Genomic DNA, 17,541 nt, shown 5'->3' with positions numbered 1-17,541 from the left:
GAATGGGGCTGCTTGAAAATCGCAAGCAACTGCGGATGCAGTGTGATTTTCACGCACGGTTGCTAGGTGACGTTCGGGATGGAGACCCGATCATTATTATTTTCCCTTATAACATGGTTATAAGGGAAAATAATAGCATTCTTAATACAGAGTGCATAGTACAATAGCGCTGGAGGGGTTAAAAAAATAACAATAATAATTTAACTCACCTTAGTCCACTTGATCGCGCAGCCCGGCTTCTCTTCTGTCTTCTTTCTTTGCTGATTGCAGGAAAAGGACCTGTGGTGACGTCACTACGTTCATCACATGGTCCGTCACATGATCCATCACCATGGTAAAAGATCATTACTAATTACTTATTTATTTTAACCCCTCCAGCGCTATTGTACTATGCATTCTGTATTCAGAATGCTATTATTTTCCCTTATAACCATGTTATAAGGGAAAATAATACAATCTACAGAACACCGATCCCAAGCCCGAACTTCTGTGAAGAAGTTCGGGTTTGGGTACCAAACATGCCGATTTTTCTCACGAGCGTGCAAAACGCATTACAATGTTTTGCACCCGCGCTGAAAAAACGCAAACATGGAACGCAATCGCAGTGAAAACTGACTTGTTTTAGTGTCAAAATCGCACCATTTTCCCTGAACGCATCCGGCCCCAATCCGCAACGCCCGTGTGAAAGGGGCCTTACCAATGAGCGCTTCCATTGTAAAATGCTCATTAGTGCAGCCCTTTACATTCACAGCAGCGCAAGCAAATGGAGGAGGTGAGTGCTTTTTTGGGGGGGGGGGGCAGAAGCAGAGAAGGGGGCACTAATGGGAGCATTAGGCTACTTTCACACTGGCATTTCTGGGTCCGCTTATGAGATCCGTTTCAGGGCTCTCACAAAAGGCCCAAAACGGATCAGTTTAGCCCCAATGCATTCTGAATGGATAAGGATCTGTTCAGAAAGCATCAGTTTGGCTGCGTTTGGTCTCCGTAGCGTTTTTTAGACAGTCACTAAAACGCCGCTTGCAGCATTTTGATGTCCGTCTGACTATGCGGAGCCAAACGGATCCGTCCTGACCTACAATGTGTTTTTTCACTAACACAATATGGTGCAATTGAAAGCGGATCCGTCCCCCATTGACTTTAAATGTAAGTCAAGACGGATCCGTTTTTGACTTAGACTTTTTTTTTATGAATAATGCAAACGGATCCGTTATGAACGGATACAAGCGTTTGCATTATTGGTGCGGATCTGTCTGTGCAGATACCAGACTGATCCACACCAAATGTGAGTGTGAAAGTAGCCTAATTCTTACTGGGGCGCACTAATGGGTGGCATTATTCTTACTGGGGGCACTGATGGGTGGCATTATTCTTACTGGGCACACTAAAGGAGGGCGGTATTCTTCCTGGTGGACACTAATGGGGGCATTATTCTCACTGGGGTCACTAATGGGGTATTATTCTTATGGGGCCCTAATGTGGGGCATTATTCCTTTGGGGGCATTATTCTTACTGGGGGCACTAATAGGGGCCTTATTAATTTCTTTATCATTCATAGGGGCCTTATTCATTTATTTATCTTACTGGGGGGTACTAACGGGGGTATTATTCTTACAGGAGGGCACTAATGGAGGCATTATTTTTAATGGGGGCACTAATGGGGCCATTACTCTTACTGGGGGGCACTAATTGGGGGCATTATTCTTACTGGGGGCACTAATGGGAGCATTATATTTACTGGGGCACACTAAAGCAGGGCAGTATTCTTCCTGGTGGACACTAATGGGGGGCATTAGTCTCACTGGGGCGCACTAATGGGGGCATTATTCTTCCTGGGGTGCACTAATGGGTGGCATTGTTCTTACTGGGCGCACTAACAGGTGGCATTATTCTTACTGGGGGCACTAATGGGGGCATTATTCCTACAGGGGCACACTAAAGGAGGGCAGTATTCTTCCTGGTGGACACTAATGGGGGGCATTATTCTCACTCACTAATTGAGGCATTAATATTATTGGGGGAAATATTAAAGGGGTTCTGCAGTTTGTTTAAACCGATGATCTAAAACAGTGAGAAGGCCGCGGTTCTGCTGGAGCGCTGCTGCCTTCTCAAACAGCTAATCGGCGGGGGTCCCGGGTGTCGGAACCGCACCAGTCAGATGATGATGATCTATCCAGAGCATAGATCATCAGCAGTGATGGTCAGTTCGCCAACGAACACATGCGGGCTCCCATCTTGACTCACCCGTCCGGCGATGCACAGGTTAGCCCTTACCTGTGCTGGTCTGAAATCAAATGCGGTCACCGGGAGCAGGCAGTTCCGAGAACAGCCCGATGAAGGCCCCGGCGGCTGTTCTCGGAACTGCCTGCTCTCAGTGACCGCATTTGATTTCACACCGGCTCCCGTCACAGGCACAGGTAAGGGCTTACCTGTGCATCGCCGGACGGGTGAGTCAAGATGGCAGCCCGCATGTGTTCGTTGGCGAACACTGCGAACTGACCATCCCTGATCATCAGTTTAAACAAAGTGCAGAACCCCTTTAATTCTGAGAGGCACTATTAATGCGGGCATTAATATTATTGCAGGGATCTCAACTCTCCCGGAGGTTCAGGGAGTCTCCCGCTATTAGATAGCGGCTCCCTGACACCCGCATGTGAAACAATATCTCCCGGAAAGGTTTATCTCAGTCAGATAGCAGAGCAGAGAGATAAGAGAAGTGACAGGACAGAGTTTAGATTACAGGTTGAATTAACCCTTTAGGGTCAAATTGGCTTCTCAAGGAGATATATATGTTAAAGGCATCCCTTCTGTCTCATTCAGTAGCTATATAACTATTGAGAGAGATGCATTTTTTTTTAAAATACATTTACACATTTAACCCTCCATTTTAATTATATTATTTACCCCAGTGTTAAATTCACACCCCCTGGATGCTTTAATCATATATATAAATATGATAATTTGGGGCAGGGTAATGAGCCCGGTCCTCCACACCATAGAGCAAAGTGTGCAGATACTTCATATGTTTGGAAAATGTAATAAAAAGTTCGGGAAAAAAAAATAAAAATAAAACCTCCCTGAAATGAGAAGTGCACCTCCCTGAAATGAGTTTTTGCAGGTTGGGATGTCTGTTATTGGGAGCCACAGTATGACAGCAACTTAACACCTGTGTTAAGCCACGTCCCCACAACCCTAAGCGCAAGCGGTTTCTGCTGTGGCATATGCAGGGGATTTCTGTCACAGACAAAATATTCCATGTGAATACAGCCTTACACTCGTGGCAATTTACAGGTTGTGGCCTCTTAAAAAAAAAACTAAAATAAAAAACAACCTTGGCACCATGGCTCATGGCTGAGATGACACTGCTGCAGAGCTCCTAGCCGCCAGCAGATGGCGCTCCTACTATAGCACGCTTCTTCCGCTTACAGCGGGGTAAGTCAGCTGACGTGATCACATGACTGTGATGTCACCGGCAGCTCTGAGGTCATGTTATGGTAGGGTTACACGTGTTGTGTGATTCCCGTCATGCTGCGGGGCAGGTGGGAATGGCGGGCAGCTTAGTCCTGCTGCTCCTGGTCGGTCTGGGCGGCGGAGGATGCTGGGAACTCCCTGCCCTTCCCTGTAACCTGTACAACTCCTGCGAGTGCGGCTTCAGGCCGGATCTTAATGGTGAGTGTGACGTCATGCCTGGGAGTATGATGTCATTTTGTGTATTTTATGTCCAGGCTGCTGAGGGGAGGGCCTGACCTCTGAATGATGCACTGGGAACTTCCCACATCTTTCTATATTAAAGGGGTTGTCCTGTACTGGAGACCACCCCTGGGGACCTGACATGGCCCCTCCTGTCTGGGTTCCTGCTGGTGCTCCAGTCCTCGCAGGACATTGTGTCTGACCACCCTGCTCCTGAATACTCCGCCAGCAGCATGGGCTATAGTAGGAATCAGCAGCCTTCCGCACTCCCGCTACTATGAAACTACAACTCCCAGCATGCAAACTTACTCAGCTGTTCTTGTAAGTGGAAGGAAGAATTCTGTGAGTTGTAGTTTCCAAACAGCTGGTTGCGGACCCCTGGGCTATAGCTATAATACACTGCCCCCGCAGAGCACATAGTGATGTCACCCGTGTCTCTAGACCCTGCGGTTTGGGTCGGGTCACAGTATGTGATGTCACTATACGTCACTATGGCTTGTGGAGAGGGACAACCGTGCGAATTTTGGAACATAACTTCTACTTCCTAGAAACCCCCACACACTGAATTCACTCGTCCCCGTTGCGGCCTGCTATCGGACCAGCCTATACCCCCTCCCTGTTACCGGATGTTTTGATCCACGCGGCGGGGGAGATGCAGCGGAGTGACGCAGGGGCCAGGGAGCAGTATAATCTATATGAAGTGCTCGGGGATTGGGGGAGGGGGTCATTATAGGGGTTGTCTGGCCGTTATAAAAAATAAATAAAAAGGGGGCGGCAGCCATTTTTTATTACAGAAGCGCCATAAAAAATCTAATAAATATGTACCTTAAAAAGGTTGTCCCATAAGTGATCTGCTGGGGCTCCTGCAAATTATGAGAATGGGGGCCCGGTTCTTATGTTTGTAACTCATACGCGCTGCCATGGGACTGAGCGCTTGTACTATGCTATTTCTGATGTCCCGTAGAACACAGGGGCCCCTGAAGATCAAACCTATGGATAAGGGATAAGAGTTTGTCCTATGACAGTCCCTTTAATGGGAGGGATCCCCCTTTAACTTCTGAAAGGAAACCTTGGTCATGTTAATGTGAGTGGTGGAAATCTGGGAATAACCTGGCCAGGGAACATAAATGGTGTCAGAATGTAGTCCTTTGCATATCCCCTTGGGCCCGGCGTTCCAGCGGTGGACATGTTTAATTTCACCGAATTCACATGCAGTAGTTTATATTAATTTGGTTTTGGTTTTTAATGTCATTTAGATTTTTTTTTTATCATGTTTTTTGCAGCATTGGTTTGTGATCAGATTTTTTATTTTATTTTTTACGATATTTTTTGCAGCGTTGGATTGTGATCTGATTTATTTTTTATTTTTTGCAGCATTGGTTTGTGATCTGATTTTAGTTTTTTATTATGTTTTTTTGCAGCATTGGATTGTGATCTTGCCCGTAATGTTTTTGGGCAGCACCTGGTGAGGGAACAACTGGTGAAGGCCGTAAAGGCGTTTGTGGAGACGGAGCGGCCCAGCAAGCCCCTGGTGCTGTCATTCCACGGCTGGAGTGGAACCGGTAAAACATTTGTGAGTTCCCTGCTGGTAAAACACCTGTACAGGGATGGAAACCGGAGTCCGTACCTCCATCGCTTCTCTCCCATCCTGCACTTCCCGCACGCCCAGAACGTCAATCAGTACAAGGTGAGCACCGCCATATACATAGGACAAATGTCGAGTGAATCCACTGATTTCAGCCAACCACCTCATGGACTTCCCCTCGAAGGCAGATGCCGGTGGAGATAAGGGTCGGGCTGTTGGATTTCAGCGTGCTCGTTCCGTTCTTTTTGGTTCTCAGGGGAGATCAGCCGCCATCAGAGAAGTCTGGCAGCAGCTTTCTCCCCATTCAGAACACATTCCCGCTTAACCGACCATGTATGTGGATGGGGGGGTGGGGAGGAGATAGCCCATCGTTTGACAGCTGTCTGAAGTGTATGGCCAGCCTTACTGGTTGTCACATATCCAATCGGAGATGGGGCAGACAGGTGGTCCGGATGCTCGCAGACAATTGCCAAGACGGTATACCATGGTAGCAAAGTTGTAATTGGAAGTATTAGGTGAATGGTTCCATTCCCCGGCAGCAAGCAGAGATCTAAGGGGCGGTTCACACTTCGTTTTTGTTGTACGTCAAGCGGATACACTTGGAAGCAGAAAAACGTATAGAATTGACGTACCCATAGCCTATAACTGGGCAGACATAGTTCAAAAGTGCATACTGTGTATTTTTTTTTCAGGGTAGAATAATGTAACAGTGCTTTTCTGTCCTGCAAAAAAAAAACTAAAAAAAAAAACCTGATAAAAACATTAGAAACAAGAGTTTTATTTTAATTTTTTCCTTCCCATTGCAGTGAATGGGATATGGAAAGAAATGTAAGACAATGTTTGGGTCGTTTATACAGCGGTCTTAAAGGGGTTGTCTCATCACAGACAATGGGGACATATCGTTAGGATTTGCCCCTATTGTCTTTATAGGTGCGAGTCACACCGCTGGGACCTGCACCTATATCGGGAACGGAGCCCCGCGATGGCAACCACTAAGCATGCTCCCCATAGAAGTGAATGACCAGCCACCACTCCCATTCACTTGTATGTATAGCACTCGACTATTTTCATCGGCCCCATAGAAAATGAATGGAGGGCGCATGCGCAGTGCGTCCTCCACACTTAACACTTTCGGGGCTCCGTTTAGGAGATAGGTGCGGGTCCCAGCGGTGGGACCCGCACCTATCAGACAATGGGGCATATCCTAGTGATATATACCCCCATTGTCTGTGATGAGGCAACCCCTTTAATGCCCCTTGCGCTGGCGCATGATGCACCTAAGTTATGTAGAGCCGCCAGCCTCTGCATAACTTGGGTGCACCCACTGCCGGCCTAAATCCGTGCCAACTTCCTTGCTGGCTTGCATTTAGATCATTTTCTGCGGCTAAAATAGGCATAGAAAATGATGAGAAGGGCCTGCCAGCCCCCTTCCCTGCCCACGCTATGCCCCCTTTTTTAGACCTGGCGCAGATTCGGCCACAAATACACTTTGAGACTGAATCTGTGACAGATATCCGCCAAAAATTGGCATATATCTAATAATAAATTACCTCCTGTGATAATGCCTTCAAATCTTTATTTTAACCACTTGCCTACCGCCGCACGACTTTCTACATCGCGGCGGTAGGCTCTTATCTGTAACTCGACGTATAAAAGCGTCAGGTTACATTGCGATCAGCCGGCAGCCCATGCCGCCGCAGATCGCTGTGACAGCACTGTCATAAGACGAAACCTGGATTTTCAGAAGAGGGGCGTTCGTGGGAGGATGATCCACGTAACTTCAGGACTGTAAGTACGGATGGAGTAGATTTAGCACTCCTGACTCCTGAGTTGTGTTATCTAATCTGAGCAAACGCCTTCAATTGCTTTTCAGTGGCTTTTGTCTCAAGATAACGAGATGAGATAAGACATTTGAGTTGAGAGCTGGGGTGCTAACCCTGCTACATCTGTATGTTACAGGCGAGGTATGGGTGAGTAAGGGGCGTTGAAGGCTGGAAATTGGGCAGCGATTAGTCTTCATTTACTTTGTGAGGCACAGAGCTGTGTGAATGGAGTAATTCTATCTCGTGTACGGGTGCAGGTGATTTATGAGAGTCTGGAGTCCACTGGACTGTCATAAATGTCCGCCTGAAGTCCACTGACGAATCTACAGGGCAGCCAGTAAGGATTGTGACTCCCAGAAGCTGCCATAGATGCATCAATCTATAGAGGATTTGTGCAATCGGCTGTGTTTCTGGCCGCAGCACCGCACGATGGAGCATTACAGCTCCTGCTCCCGCACTGTAGCAGGAGCAGGACGGGTCCCCGGCTGTCAGTGACAGCGGGGGAGCCGAGGAGAAGGCAGAAGCAGTGCATCAGTTCTCCTCAAATAGGTGAGCGGCGCGCTGTGCAGGATGGACCCAGCTTGGGGGCAGAGGAGTGCAGAGCTCTGCCTGTGTACAATGCCCCCACAGCAGGCTGGTTTCCCCGTAACTGCTCCTTTTGGGTGCCCCAGTTACAGTGGAAAAAAGTCTGTGTCCCTGCAAATAAAAAGTGTTCACTGTCCCCTAAAAGTCTTTTAATGATCCCTTGGGGGACACATTATGTGGCAAAAATATACAGTCCTGATCGAAAGTTTAAGACCACTTGAAAAATTGCAAAAAATCCTATTTAGCACGGCTGGATCTTAGCAAGGTTCCAAGTAGAGCTTCAACATGCAACAAGAAGAGATGGGAGTGAGACAGAACATTTTTTGAGCATTCAATTTAATGAAAACAACAAATAAACTGAAGCAGGCTGTTTTTCAGCTGAACAAAAGTTTAGGACCACACCTCCAAAAAAAAAAAACTAAACCCCCAAAAACAGAAATCCAACTTCCAAACATGAACTCGGTAATGAGTAGCTCCGCCGTTATTGTTTATCACTTCCAAAATTTGTTTCGGCATGCTTGATGCAAGCGTTTCCATGAGGTGAGTGGGAACATTTCTCCAAGTGGTGAAGACGGCCGCACGAAGGCCATCTACTGTCTGGAACTGTTGTCCATTTCTGTAACCTTTCCTTGCCATCCATCCCCAAAGGTTCTCAATTGGATTTAGATCAGGGGAACACGCAGGATGGGCCAAAAGAGTGATGTTATTCTCCTGGAAGAAGTCCCTTGTCCTGCGGGCATTGTGTACTGGAGCGTTGTCCTGTTGAAAAACCCAGTCGTTACCACACAGACGAGGGCCGTCAGTCATGAGGAATGCTCTCTGCAACATCTGGACATAGACAGCGGCCGTTTGACGCCCCTGCACTTCCTGAAGCTCCATTGTTCCACTGAAGGAAACAGCACCCCAGACCATCATGGCGCCCCCTCCACTGTGGTGCGTAGAAAACATCTCAGGTGGGATCTGCTTGTCATGCCAGTAACGTGGAAACCATCAGGACCATCAAGGTTACATTTTTTTCTCATCGGAGACTAAAACTTTCTTCCACCTTTGAATGTCCCATGCTTGGTGCTCTCTTGCAAAGTCCAAACGAGCAGTTCTGTGGCGTTCAAGGAGACGAGGTCTTTGAAGACGTTTTTTGTTTTTGAAGCCCTTCAGTCTCAGATGCCGTCTGATGGTTATGGGGCTGCAGTCAGCACCAGTAAGGGCCTTAATTTAGGTCGAGGATCGTCCAGTGTCTTGACGGACAGCCAATTGGATCCTCCGGCTCAGTGCTGATAAAAAAAATTTGGGTCTTCCACTTGACCTTTTTGTTCCATAACCCTAAGTTCACACCTGAGCGTTTTACAGCGCGTTCAAACGCGCTGTAAAACGCTCAACACATGAAAACCAATGCTTCCCTATGGGAATGGTTCTCACCTGGGCGTTTTACAGCGTGTACGATCGCGCTGTAAAACGCCCGACGCATAATCAAGTTCTTGAGCTTCTTTGGGGCGTTTTGACGCGTGTTTGTGGCCATAGGACACTGCAGTCGATCACACAAACGCGCGTCAAACGCGCGTTTACTATTGCAAAAAAATGCGCGACAAAAACACGCGTAAAACGCGCGTTTGAGAAACGCTCAGGTGTGAAAGCAGGGTCACCCTCAGGATCATTTAAGAAATTCCAGATGACTGTCTTACTGCGTCCCACCTCAGCAGCGATGGCGCGCTGTGAGAGACCCTGCTTATGCAGTTCAACAACCCGACCACGTTCAAAAAGGGAGAGTTTTTTTGCCTTTGCCATCACAGCGTGTGACTACCTGACAGACATTGACAATGAATCCACATCTTTGCACAGATTTGGCCTTTTAAAGGCATGTGGTCCTAAACTTTTGATCAGCTGAAAAACAGCCGGTTTCAGTTTTTTCAGTCGCTGTTTTCATTAAATGTAATGCTCAAAAAATGTTTGGTCTTCTTGTTGCGTGTTGAAGCTCTACTTGGAACCTTGTTAAGATCCAGCCATGCTAAATAGGATTTTTTTGCCATTTATCAAGTGGTCTTAAACTTTTGATCAGTACTGTATTTAAAAATCATTATAGAAAATTTAAAAAAAATAAACAATAATAAAATACAAATAAAAGAAGAAAAAGTGTTCATTGTCCCCCCAACATTCTTTTTATGATCCTTTGGGAGACGCATTATGTGGCAAAACTATATTAAAATAATAAGTAATAAACCAATTATAAAAAAATACAATAAAATATTATATAGAATACAAAAAAAAGGAAAAAGTGAAAAACAGACACTCTGTTTTTCACTTTTTCCTTTTTTTTGTATTCTATATAATATTTTATTGTATTTTTTTATAATTGGTTTATAACTTATTATTTTAATATCCCCCAATGGTGTCCCCCAATGGTGTCCCCCAATGGTTTTTCTATAACCTCTTGGGGGATATTATTTGTAGCATAAATATATTAAAAATTAAGTTAAAAAAGATAAAATAGGAAAAACTAAAAAAAAAAACACCCACACCAACCAAAACCGTCACCATTATCGCCCCATTCACATGAAACTATAATCATTATATAACAAAACGACAAACACAAAATAGGGAACTAATTATAATTTATTTTGGTGGCAGTTTGCATATTTAAAGAATAAGGAGCTAAAGTTTGAAAAAGAAAATATACTTTTTAAAAATGTTTTGTACAGGTTCCCCCCCCCCCCAAATAGAACTAAAAAAATAAATTATTAGGCCCTATGTGTCAAGTGAAAAATTGTTGCAAAAATTATTTTGGTAGTCCCAACACATAAAAAAGTTACAACCATTGGAACCACCACATGCGCTAAATCACAAAAAAAAAAAGTGTCTGTTCAGGCCTGGTTATTAAAGTGTTAACCAATAAGCACTTTCCCCACTAGTAAGGGAAAATGCTTACTGGTTATTGCATGGCGCCTGTAACTGGCAGGAGGTGGTAATAACCAGTGAGCGCCGTCCTCTGCAGTGAACGAAATCGCTGATTTATGATAAGGAGACGGGAAGGAAATGTCGCCACTTTTCCTGTACAAATGACTTAACGCGTTCCTGCAGCACGGCCCCTGAACCAGAAGATTCACTTACCTGCTTCATGCCGCCCAGGCCTCCGGTTCCTGCACTTTCACGCCTGTCAGTGCATGGCCATGGTCACATGACTGGCTTCAGCAGTGACACGCTGCTTGTGGGCCACATCACCTCTGAAGCCAGTGATTGGCTGGAGAGCTGCATGTGACCATGGCCAAACAGCGCGGGGACCGGAGGATGGAGGCAGCGGGGGCAGTGTGGAGGACCGAATCGGCGGAGAGCAGGTAAGTTTAACTCTTCGGTATCAGGGGCCATGGTGCAAGAACTTGTTAAAAATGCATTTTTCCCTGTAAACCTCTATTACACTGCGAGATATTCAGGTCAATGACTGGGAACAAGTGTTCATAGGAACGCTCATTCCTGATATCTGCCTGGTATAATCGTGCCGCACATCTCTCTATGCAGTCAGAGATGTGCTACCGATAATCAATAGAACTGAAGGAGGAATGACTGTGATGATGATCGTTCCTCCCCAATCACTTTACATTGGCCTGCGTAATAGGCTCATGCAAACGAGAGTTGATCGACTTTTTTTTTTTTTTTTTTTTTGCGGCCCCTTGAAATATAGAGTTGTGACAATGCACCCCGGTATAGACCCTATGTAGGATGCCCAGATATATATGTTTTGGTCTCATCGTATTGTGATTCCACAGGAAGACCTGAAGCTCTGGATCCAGGGGAACCTCACTGCCTGCAGCCGCTCCATGTTTTTGTTCGAGGAGATGGATAAGATGCATCCAGGGTTGATTGACGTTATTACCCCCTTCCTGGGTCCTTCTTGGGTCGTCTTTGGTTCCAACTACAAGAAGGCCATATTTGTGTTTGTAAGGTAAAGACACGGTCTCCTGTACACTGAATGACCTCCAGCTACTAATCGGCCATTGCATGGTTAGTCGTTGAACAGAGCCTAGAGCCAGAGACCACAGGGACGTCCGATATCATACTGGCAATCTGTACGGCTGTTGTGCAAGAACGGAGGTCGGTTTGGCAAACCACCCCTCTCCACTTTCCCGGATCTGTAAAGGGAAGCTTACCTACCTGCTTCCCCGGCGCTGGCTTCCTGCTCCTTCTCCTCCAGGCCTGCAGTAATCCGCTGAGATCCCTCGCTGAAACCATCCGATTTGACATTGCCTGCAGCCAATTAGTGGCCATGGCAGAGACTGGATCCCCTTGTGTTATGTGACCATTTGTCATGATGTAAGGGGAGCCGGTCATTGCCGTGGCCAGTGATTGGCTGCGGCGGTGTCAAACTGGATGTTGACCTCGAGGGAGCCCAGTAGAGCATCGCACTGGGAAGCAGATAAGTAAGCTTTCCTATACAGGTTTGGCCAAGACTCTTATAACCACCTTCCACAATTTTTGCACAACCCCTTTAAAGGCAATCTTTTACCTGGTTTGGGGGCCACTAAACCACCAGATTTCTATTATGCAAACCGGGGTTTAGGGTCACAAATTTGCTCATAGCAAACCCCCCAATAGTAAATGAATATCGAATGTACTTGGAGAAGAGTCCAGGACTCTTCTCCAGCAGCATCCGCTATATGAGCACCACACCTGTGAAGCCAAGGGTAATCTTCATTTCAGTGTGCTTGTGCCCGATGTGAAGGGAGGTGTACCAACCTTGGCTTCATTGGCCGGACTCCTGTTGCCACTAGTGAAGAGTCCTGGGCTCCTCTCTCGGTAAGATCGATATTCATTCACTATCTTTTGTGGGGATGGATGAGTTTCCTATAAGCAGGTTTGGGAGCAGGGGCGTAACTACCATAGCGGCAGACCATGCGACTGCTATGGGGCCCAGGGCAAGCGGTGGCCCAGTCTTAGTTGGGATTATCAACTCTTCTACTGGGGGTGAAAACTTGGTCAGGACTCCACCCTAGTCTAAAGGAACAACTTTTAGCAAATGAAGCAGTGGCAAGCTGGCCCAAGGGTTACTGAAAGGGGTTTAGGCAGAAACCCTTCTGTCCTGTGTGGGGGGCCTGGTTTGATCCTTGCTATGGGGCCCTTACTTCTCTATGTACGCCACTGTTTGGGACCCTAAACCCCAGGTGTATAACTGAAAACCGTAGGTTGTATTGAACTTTACAGCAGATGGCGATGAGAATTTAGCATCTTTTTGTCTCCTTTTTGTGCAGTAATTCGGGAGGAGAAGCCATTAATAACGTAGCGCTGAATTTCTGGAGAGAGCGCAAGGACAGAGAGGAGATTCAGCTCAATGATGTGGTGCCTGCTTTAACCAAAGCTGTGCTGGCCGACCAAGAGCGTGAGTATAATGTTATATATGGGGGCAGTTATTTTCCTGTTTTCATAAACTATGAGAGCAGCCACACAGTAGGTGATAAGTATTTTTTTTATTTTGCACATTTTAGATGAAAAATATATATATTTTTTTTAAATTGGTCTTTGTTAGTCTTCTCTGAACTCCTGACTGGTCATAAACAGTCGTTTTAAAGAGTAACTAAACTTTTATTACAATTTTTTATATGATGTCCCTAATGCCCTAATAAAACAATTTCTGATATACTTTATTAATCAATTTTGTATTTTTAATGACCCTTTTACCTCCCTAAAGTGCACCATTCCCTGTGGACTTAAAACAGCTCAGCGGTGTACGGAGTACAGGCAGGCGCACACACTGCTGCTCCTGCCCGTGCCCCCTGGAGGATTACTAACTCCTGGCATAGCACATGGGTACCCTGTACCCATGTACTATGCCAGGATTAGCTGAGCGGAGCCATGCTTCTGCTTGCTAAGCTAAGAAAACTGCATGTCAGCTTGTAGCTTAGCGAAGCAGGAGCCTGCCCCGCTCTGCTAATCCTGGCTTAGTACATGGGTACAACATACCTATGTGCTATGCCAGGAGTTAGTAATCCTCTGGGGAGCACGGGCAGGAGCAGCAATGTGTGCTCCTGCCAGTACTCACTATGCCCGGGCCCCATTCATAAATTTCACAGTCCGTACTCCGTACACCGCTGAGCTGTCAGCGGTGTACAGAGAACAGAGTTTTAAGTGCACCAGTGAATGGTGCGCCTTAGGGAAGTAAAAGTATAATAAAAATACTAAATTGACTAAGTATATTAGAAAAAGTTTTATTAGGGACAACATATTAAAAGTTCATATAAAGGTTTAGTTACTCTTTAAACCATATTCTTATCAAACTGGTGAGAATTTCACTGAGTGTTTCTGAGCTATCTGGAAAGTCCAGATAAGGACTACACATTGAGCCATCAGAGCAGCTCACTGTAAAGCAGCAAGAAATGGTCTGTAGAACAAAAACTATTGACAATTTTTAATAAATACTGATTGAGAAAAATATATTTTCTGCCCCAAAATAAGTAAAATGCAGTGATAAAAAAAAAAAAGCCCCAACGGTGGCCATAGCCTTTAATCACGTCCACTTGAATGGGACTAAGGACCTGTTTCACACTTGCATAAATTACTGTATCAAAATACGAAGCTGGACTCTACTTCGTTATTGGGGCATGAAACAGAGTCCGGCTTTGTATTTTTGTACAGTAATTTTTGAGAATAAACGAAGTGTCACGTGATATCGATATTTTCTGCAACTTCGGAAAGACCTCTGCGGAGGCAAAACATTTCACAGTAGGACGGAGCCGATATTCCTAACGAAGTGTTTGGATACAGAAATCCAAACCAGATTTGCTCAACCCTAAACATGACATCACAGGCCCCTTCCAAAAGCTGATCGGCTGGAGCGCTCAAAACCCCATCGATCTCACATTGATGGCCTGTCCTAAGCTTAGGCAGTCATTATCAAACTGCCTGAGAACCGTTTTAGGGTAAATGCACACGATCAGGATTGCGTGCGGAAAATCCGCACCGTAGGTAATGTACATAGCATTCTATGAGAATTTTAAATTCTCAAGCACGCAATGTGGATTTTTTTCCACATGGATTTTAAAATCCGCAGCATGTCAATTTATTTTCATTTTCCTGTCTGGATTTTCAACGTTCAGCTCAATGGGAGAGTAAAATCGGCATGCAAATCTGCACCAATTGATGGGCATTGTCCGCAGATAAATCCTGAATGTGTGCATTTACCCTTAGGCTGAATGCACACGATCAGGATTGTGTGTGACAAATCCGCACCGTAGGTCATGTACATTGTATTCTATGAGAATTTTTAAAATTCTCAATGCACACGATGCATGTCAATTTATTTTATTTTTCCTGACCGGATTTTCTTCATTCACTTAGTAAAATCCGCACCAATTGAGGCGGATTGACCGCACGTTTTTAACTTTTTTATTTTTATTTTATTTTCCCTTGGTAGAAGAAAGACATTTGAATGTTTACCTTAGGTTTTTTTAAATTGTAAAAATGCAAACATTTGCCTACACGCTTAACCTATTTGTGAAAGGAAAGGATTAAAGGGGTTGTCTCACCTAATACATTGGTGGCTTATCGCTAGGATAGGCTACCGATGTCTAATCTGTCTCTGGGACCCTCGCCTATCTCTAGAACGGAACCCGCAAAGTGAAGGAGAGCAGACCGCGCGCACCCTCCATTTATTTCTGTGCTGGCTCGGCTATTTTCATCAGGCCCTTAGAAGTGGATGAAGCAGGGCTACGCTTGTGCGGTGCTCTTCCCATTTATTTCTATGGGTTTAACTTTCCGAAAATGGCACTCCCATAGAAATCAATGGAGGGCGGCCGCGCATGTGCAGCCCTCTCTGCTTCACATTGTGGACTCAGTTTTAGAGAGGTCTGCAGGTCCCACCTCTGAGGACCTTCAGCTATCAGACATTGGTGGCATATCCTAGCGAGGTAAGACAAGCCCCCATTAAAATGGAATACCCTACCTCTTGTGGACCACGTCTCTAACTCTTCTGTGTCTTCTAGATGGCTTCTGGCAGTCTGAGATCATTAAGCAGAATCTCATCGATGTCATTGTGCCTTTTTTACCTCTGCGTCCCAACCACGTCCGGCACTGTGTGCGCACCGAGCTGGAGCAGATGGGGCTGGCATCGGAGGAAGACGTGGTACACTTGGTAGCCAGCAACCTGATTTATTTCCCTGAAGGCGAGAACGTTTTCTCGTCCACCGGCTGCAAAACTGTGACCTTCAGAATCAACTACTATTTATGAAAGCTGCATCGGGCCGGAATAAGACGAACACGAAAGTAGAGACAATTCTTCTTCTCCGGAGCAACCTCAACCTGTCCATTACTGGAAATGGAGCATCACATAGCGGTGGTTTGACAAGTACAGACTCCGTTCTTCATGCATTATGATTGACCAGGCTGCTTATAGGGGTTGTGTGTCTGTGGGTTGTGGATGGTATTGCATCTCATCTCTATTCTAGTGAATTGGGCTAAGCTGCAATACCAGTCACAACCCATACACGAGAGAGGCGCTGTTTCTGGGTGGATGTTTTATGTGCATTACAAAGTGCACCTGCTTTAGGCAGAGTTCTAATCTGGCCAGCAGATCTCACCCTCTCCATTGCAAAGGGTGAGATCCGCAGCATAAATTGACATTCTGCACAGGTCCGTTTGTGGAGCGTGTGGCTTTGAATTCGGAAAATCCCATCCACTTTGCTGGTATTGTACAACGCTGCAGATTTGCCGCCCTAAAATCCGTGATGGCAAATCTGCAGCGAATCGGCTTCGTGTGAACACGGCCTTACAGTCACAGACCGGGTTCACACAGCCCTAAATCAGGGTCATTGCTCCACAGGTCCCAGATCTCTGGATATGATCATCCTGTTGACGAGGCCTTTCGTTACTGCTGCAGCCAATCGCTGACCATTACCAGTGCGGCACGTGACCCAGTGAGTGGCTCCAGCTGTCTCGGCCAGGATGCGTATTTTGCGGATACGGCCGTGTGCATTGAGCCCTTACTTTTTAAGATCCTTTCTATGTACCTGGCTTTATTGCTTTTCATATGTCCTACATATTAGATTCCCAGGTTAGTTAGGGAAACTGGAGACCCAGAATAGCTCCATAAAATTTTAAAGAGGTTGTCCAGTGGATTCAATATTTTTTAATAAAAGGCTGCGTAAAATAATTAATAAAATCGGTCATACTCTTCTCACCGCTCCTGTTTCTGTGCTTCCCGGTCCCCTGTGTGTCTGATTCCTGGTCACTCCTGATACACAGGGAAATAAGCATTCAGCCCATCACTGGCCATAATCTGCCGGACAACCCCTTTAATTATCTTCACTTTCTGTGAAAGGAAAATGAAATGCTCTGCTTTGGGGCGGCTGTAAATATTTCGGACCGTTAGCAGTTCCTTCAGATAATGGTCTTTTTATTTTAGTCACTTCTCATATAAACGGGACTAATATGATATTAACCTGCAGCCTGGAATTTCATGAATTTATGATCTTGTGCCTTAAAGGGGTTATCCCACAAAAAACATCACCCATCCAATCAAATGCATGGTCGCTGGGACCCTACCGATCACTAGATTTGCAGCCGTGCATTGAAAACTAGTGTGAAGTGACCGGTGTGGTTACGCACTAACGCTCCATTCAGTATGTGTGGGGCAAACAAAGACAGATGGGTACAGACTGGCTCGGCCCCCAACAACCCTCTGCTCCGCCCAACTGTTGAACACGGTGCAAAACTGGCTGTGTGACTAAATATTGTTGCACGGCTGGTCAAAAAAGGGATTTGCAACTATTTTTCCGACTTTTCGCAAGTCCCTTATCTCATCTCATTCTCTACCAGCGCCGTACATGTACAGTGCTGGAGCGATGTTTCACGCATGCAGCGGGCGCCATGATCGGAGGGTCTCTG

General features: G+C 45.9%; 1 protein-coding gene across 1 annotated transcript; it reads left to right on the top strand.

Annotated features, from left to right (window-relative positions):
- Positions 1–3,473: 3,473 nt before the first annotated feature.
- TOR2A (torsin family 2 member A) lies at positions 3,474–17,143 on the top strand. The gene is made up of 5 exons (XM_044306704.1): positions 3,474–3,666; positions 5,109–5,374; positions 11,436–11,611; positions 12,915–13,042; positions 15,642–17,143. The coding sequence occupies exons 1-5, from the start codon at positions 3,489–3,491 to the stop codon at positions 15,884–15,886; spliced, it is 993 nt and encodes a 330-aa protein (XP_044162639.1). The 5' UTR covers positions 3,474–3,488; the 3' UTR covers positions 15,887–17,143.
- Positions 17,144–17,541: the final 398 nt, after the last annotated feature.

The sequence above is a fragment of the Bufo gargarizans genome, chromosome 9 (assembly GCF_014858855.1).
Source record: "Bufo gargarizans isolate SCDJY-AF-19 chromosome 9, ASM1485885v1, whole genome shotgun sequence".
Classification (NCBI taxonomy): Eukaryota; Metazoa; Chordata; class Amphibia; order Anura; family Bufonidae; genus Bufo; species Bufo gargarizans.
Note: the sequence above shows the minus strand (reverse complement) of the source record. Positions and strands in the feature narration are given on the sequence as shown.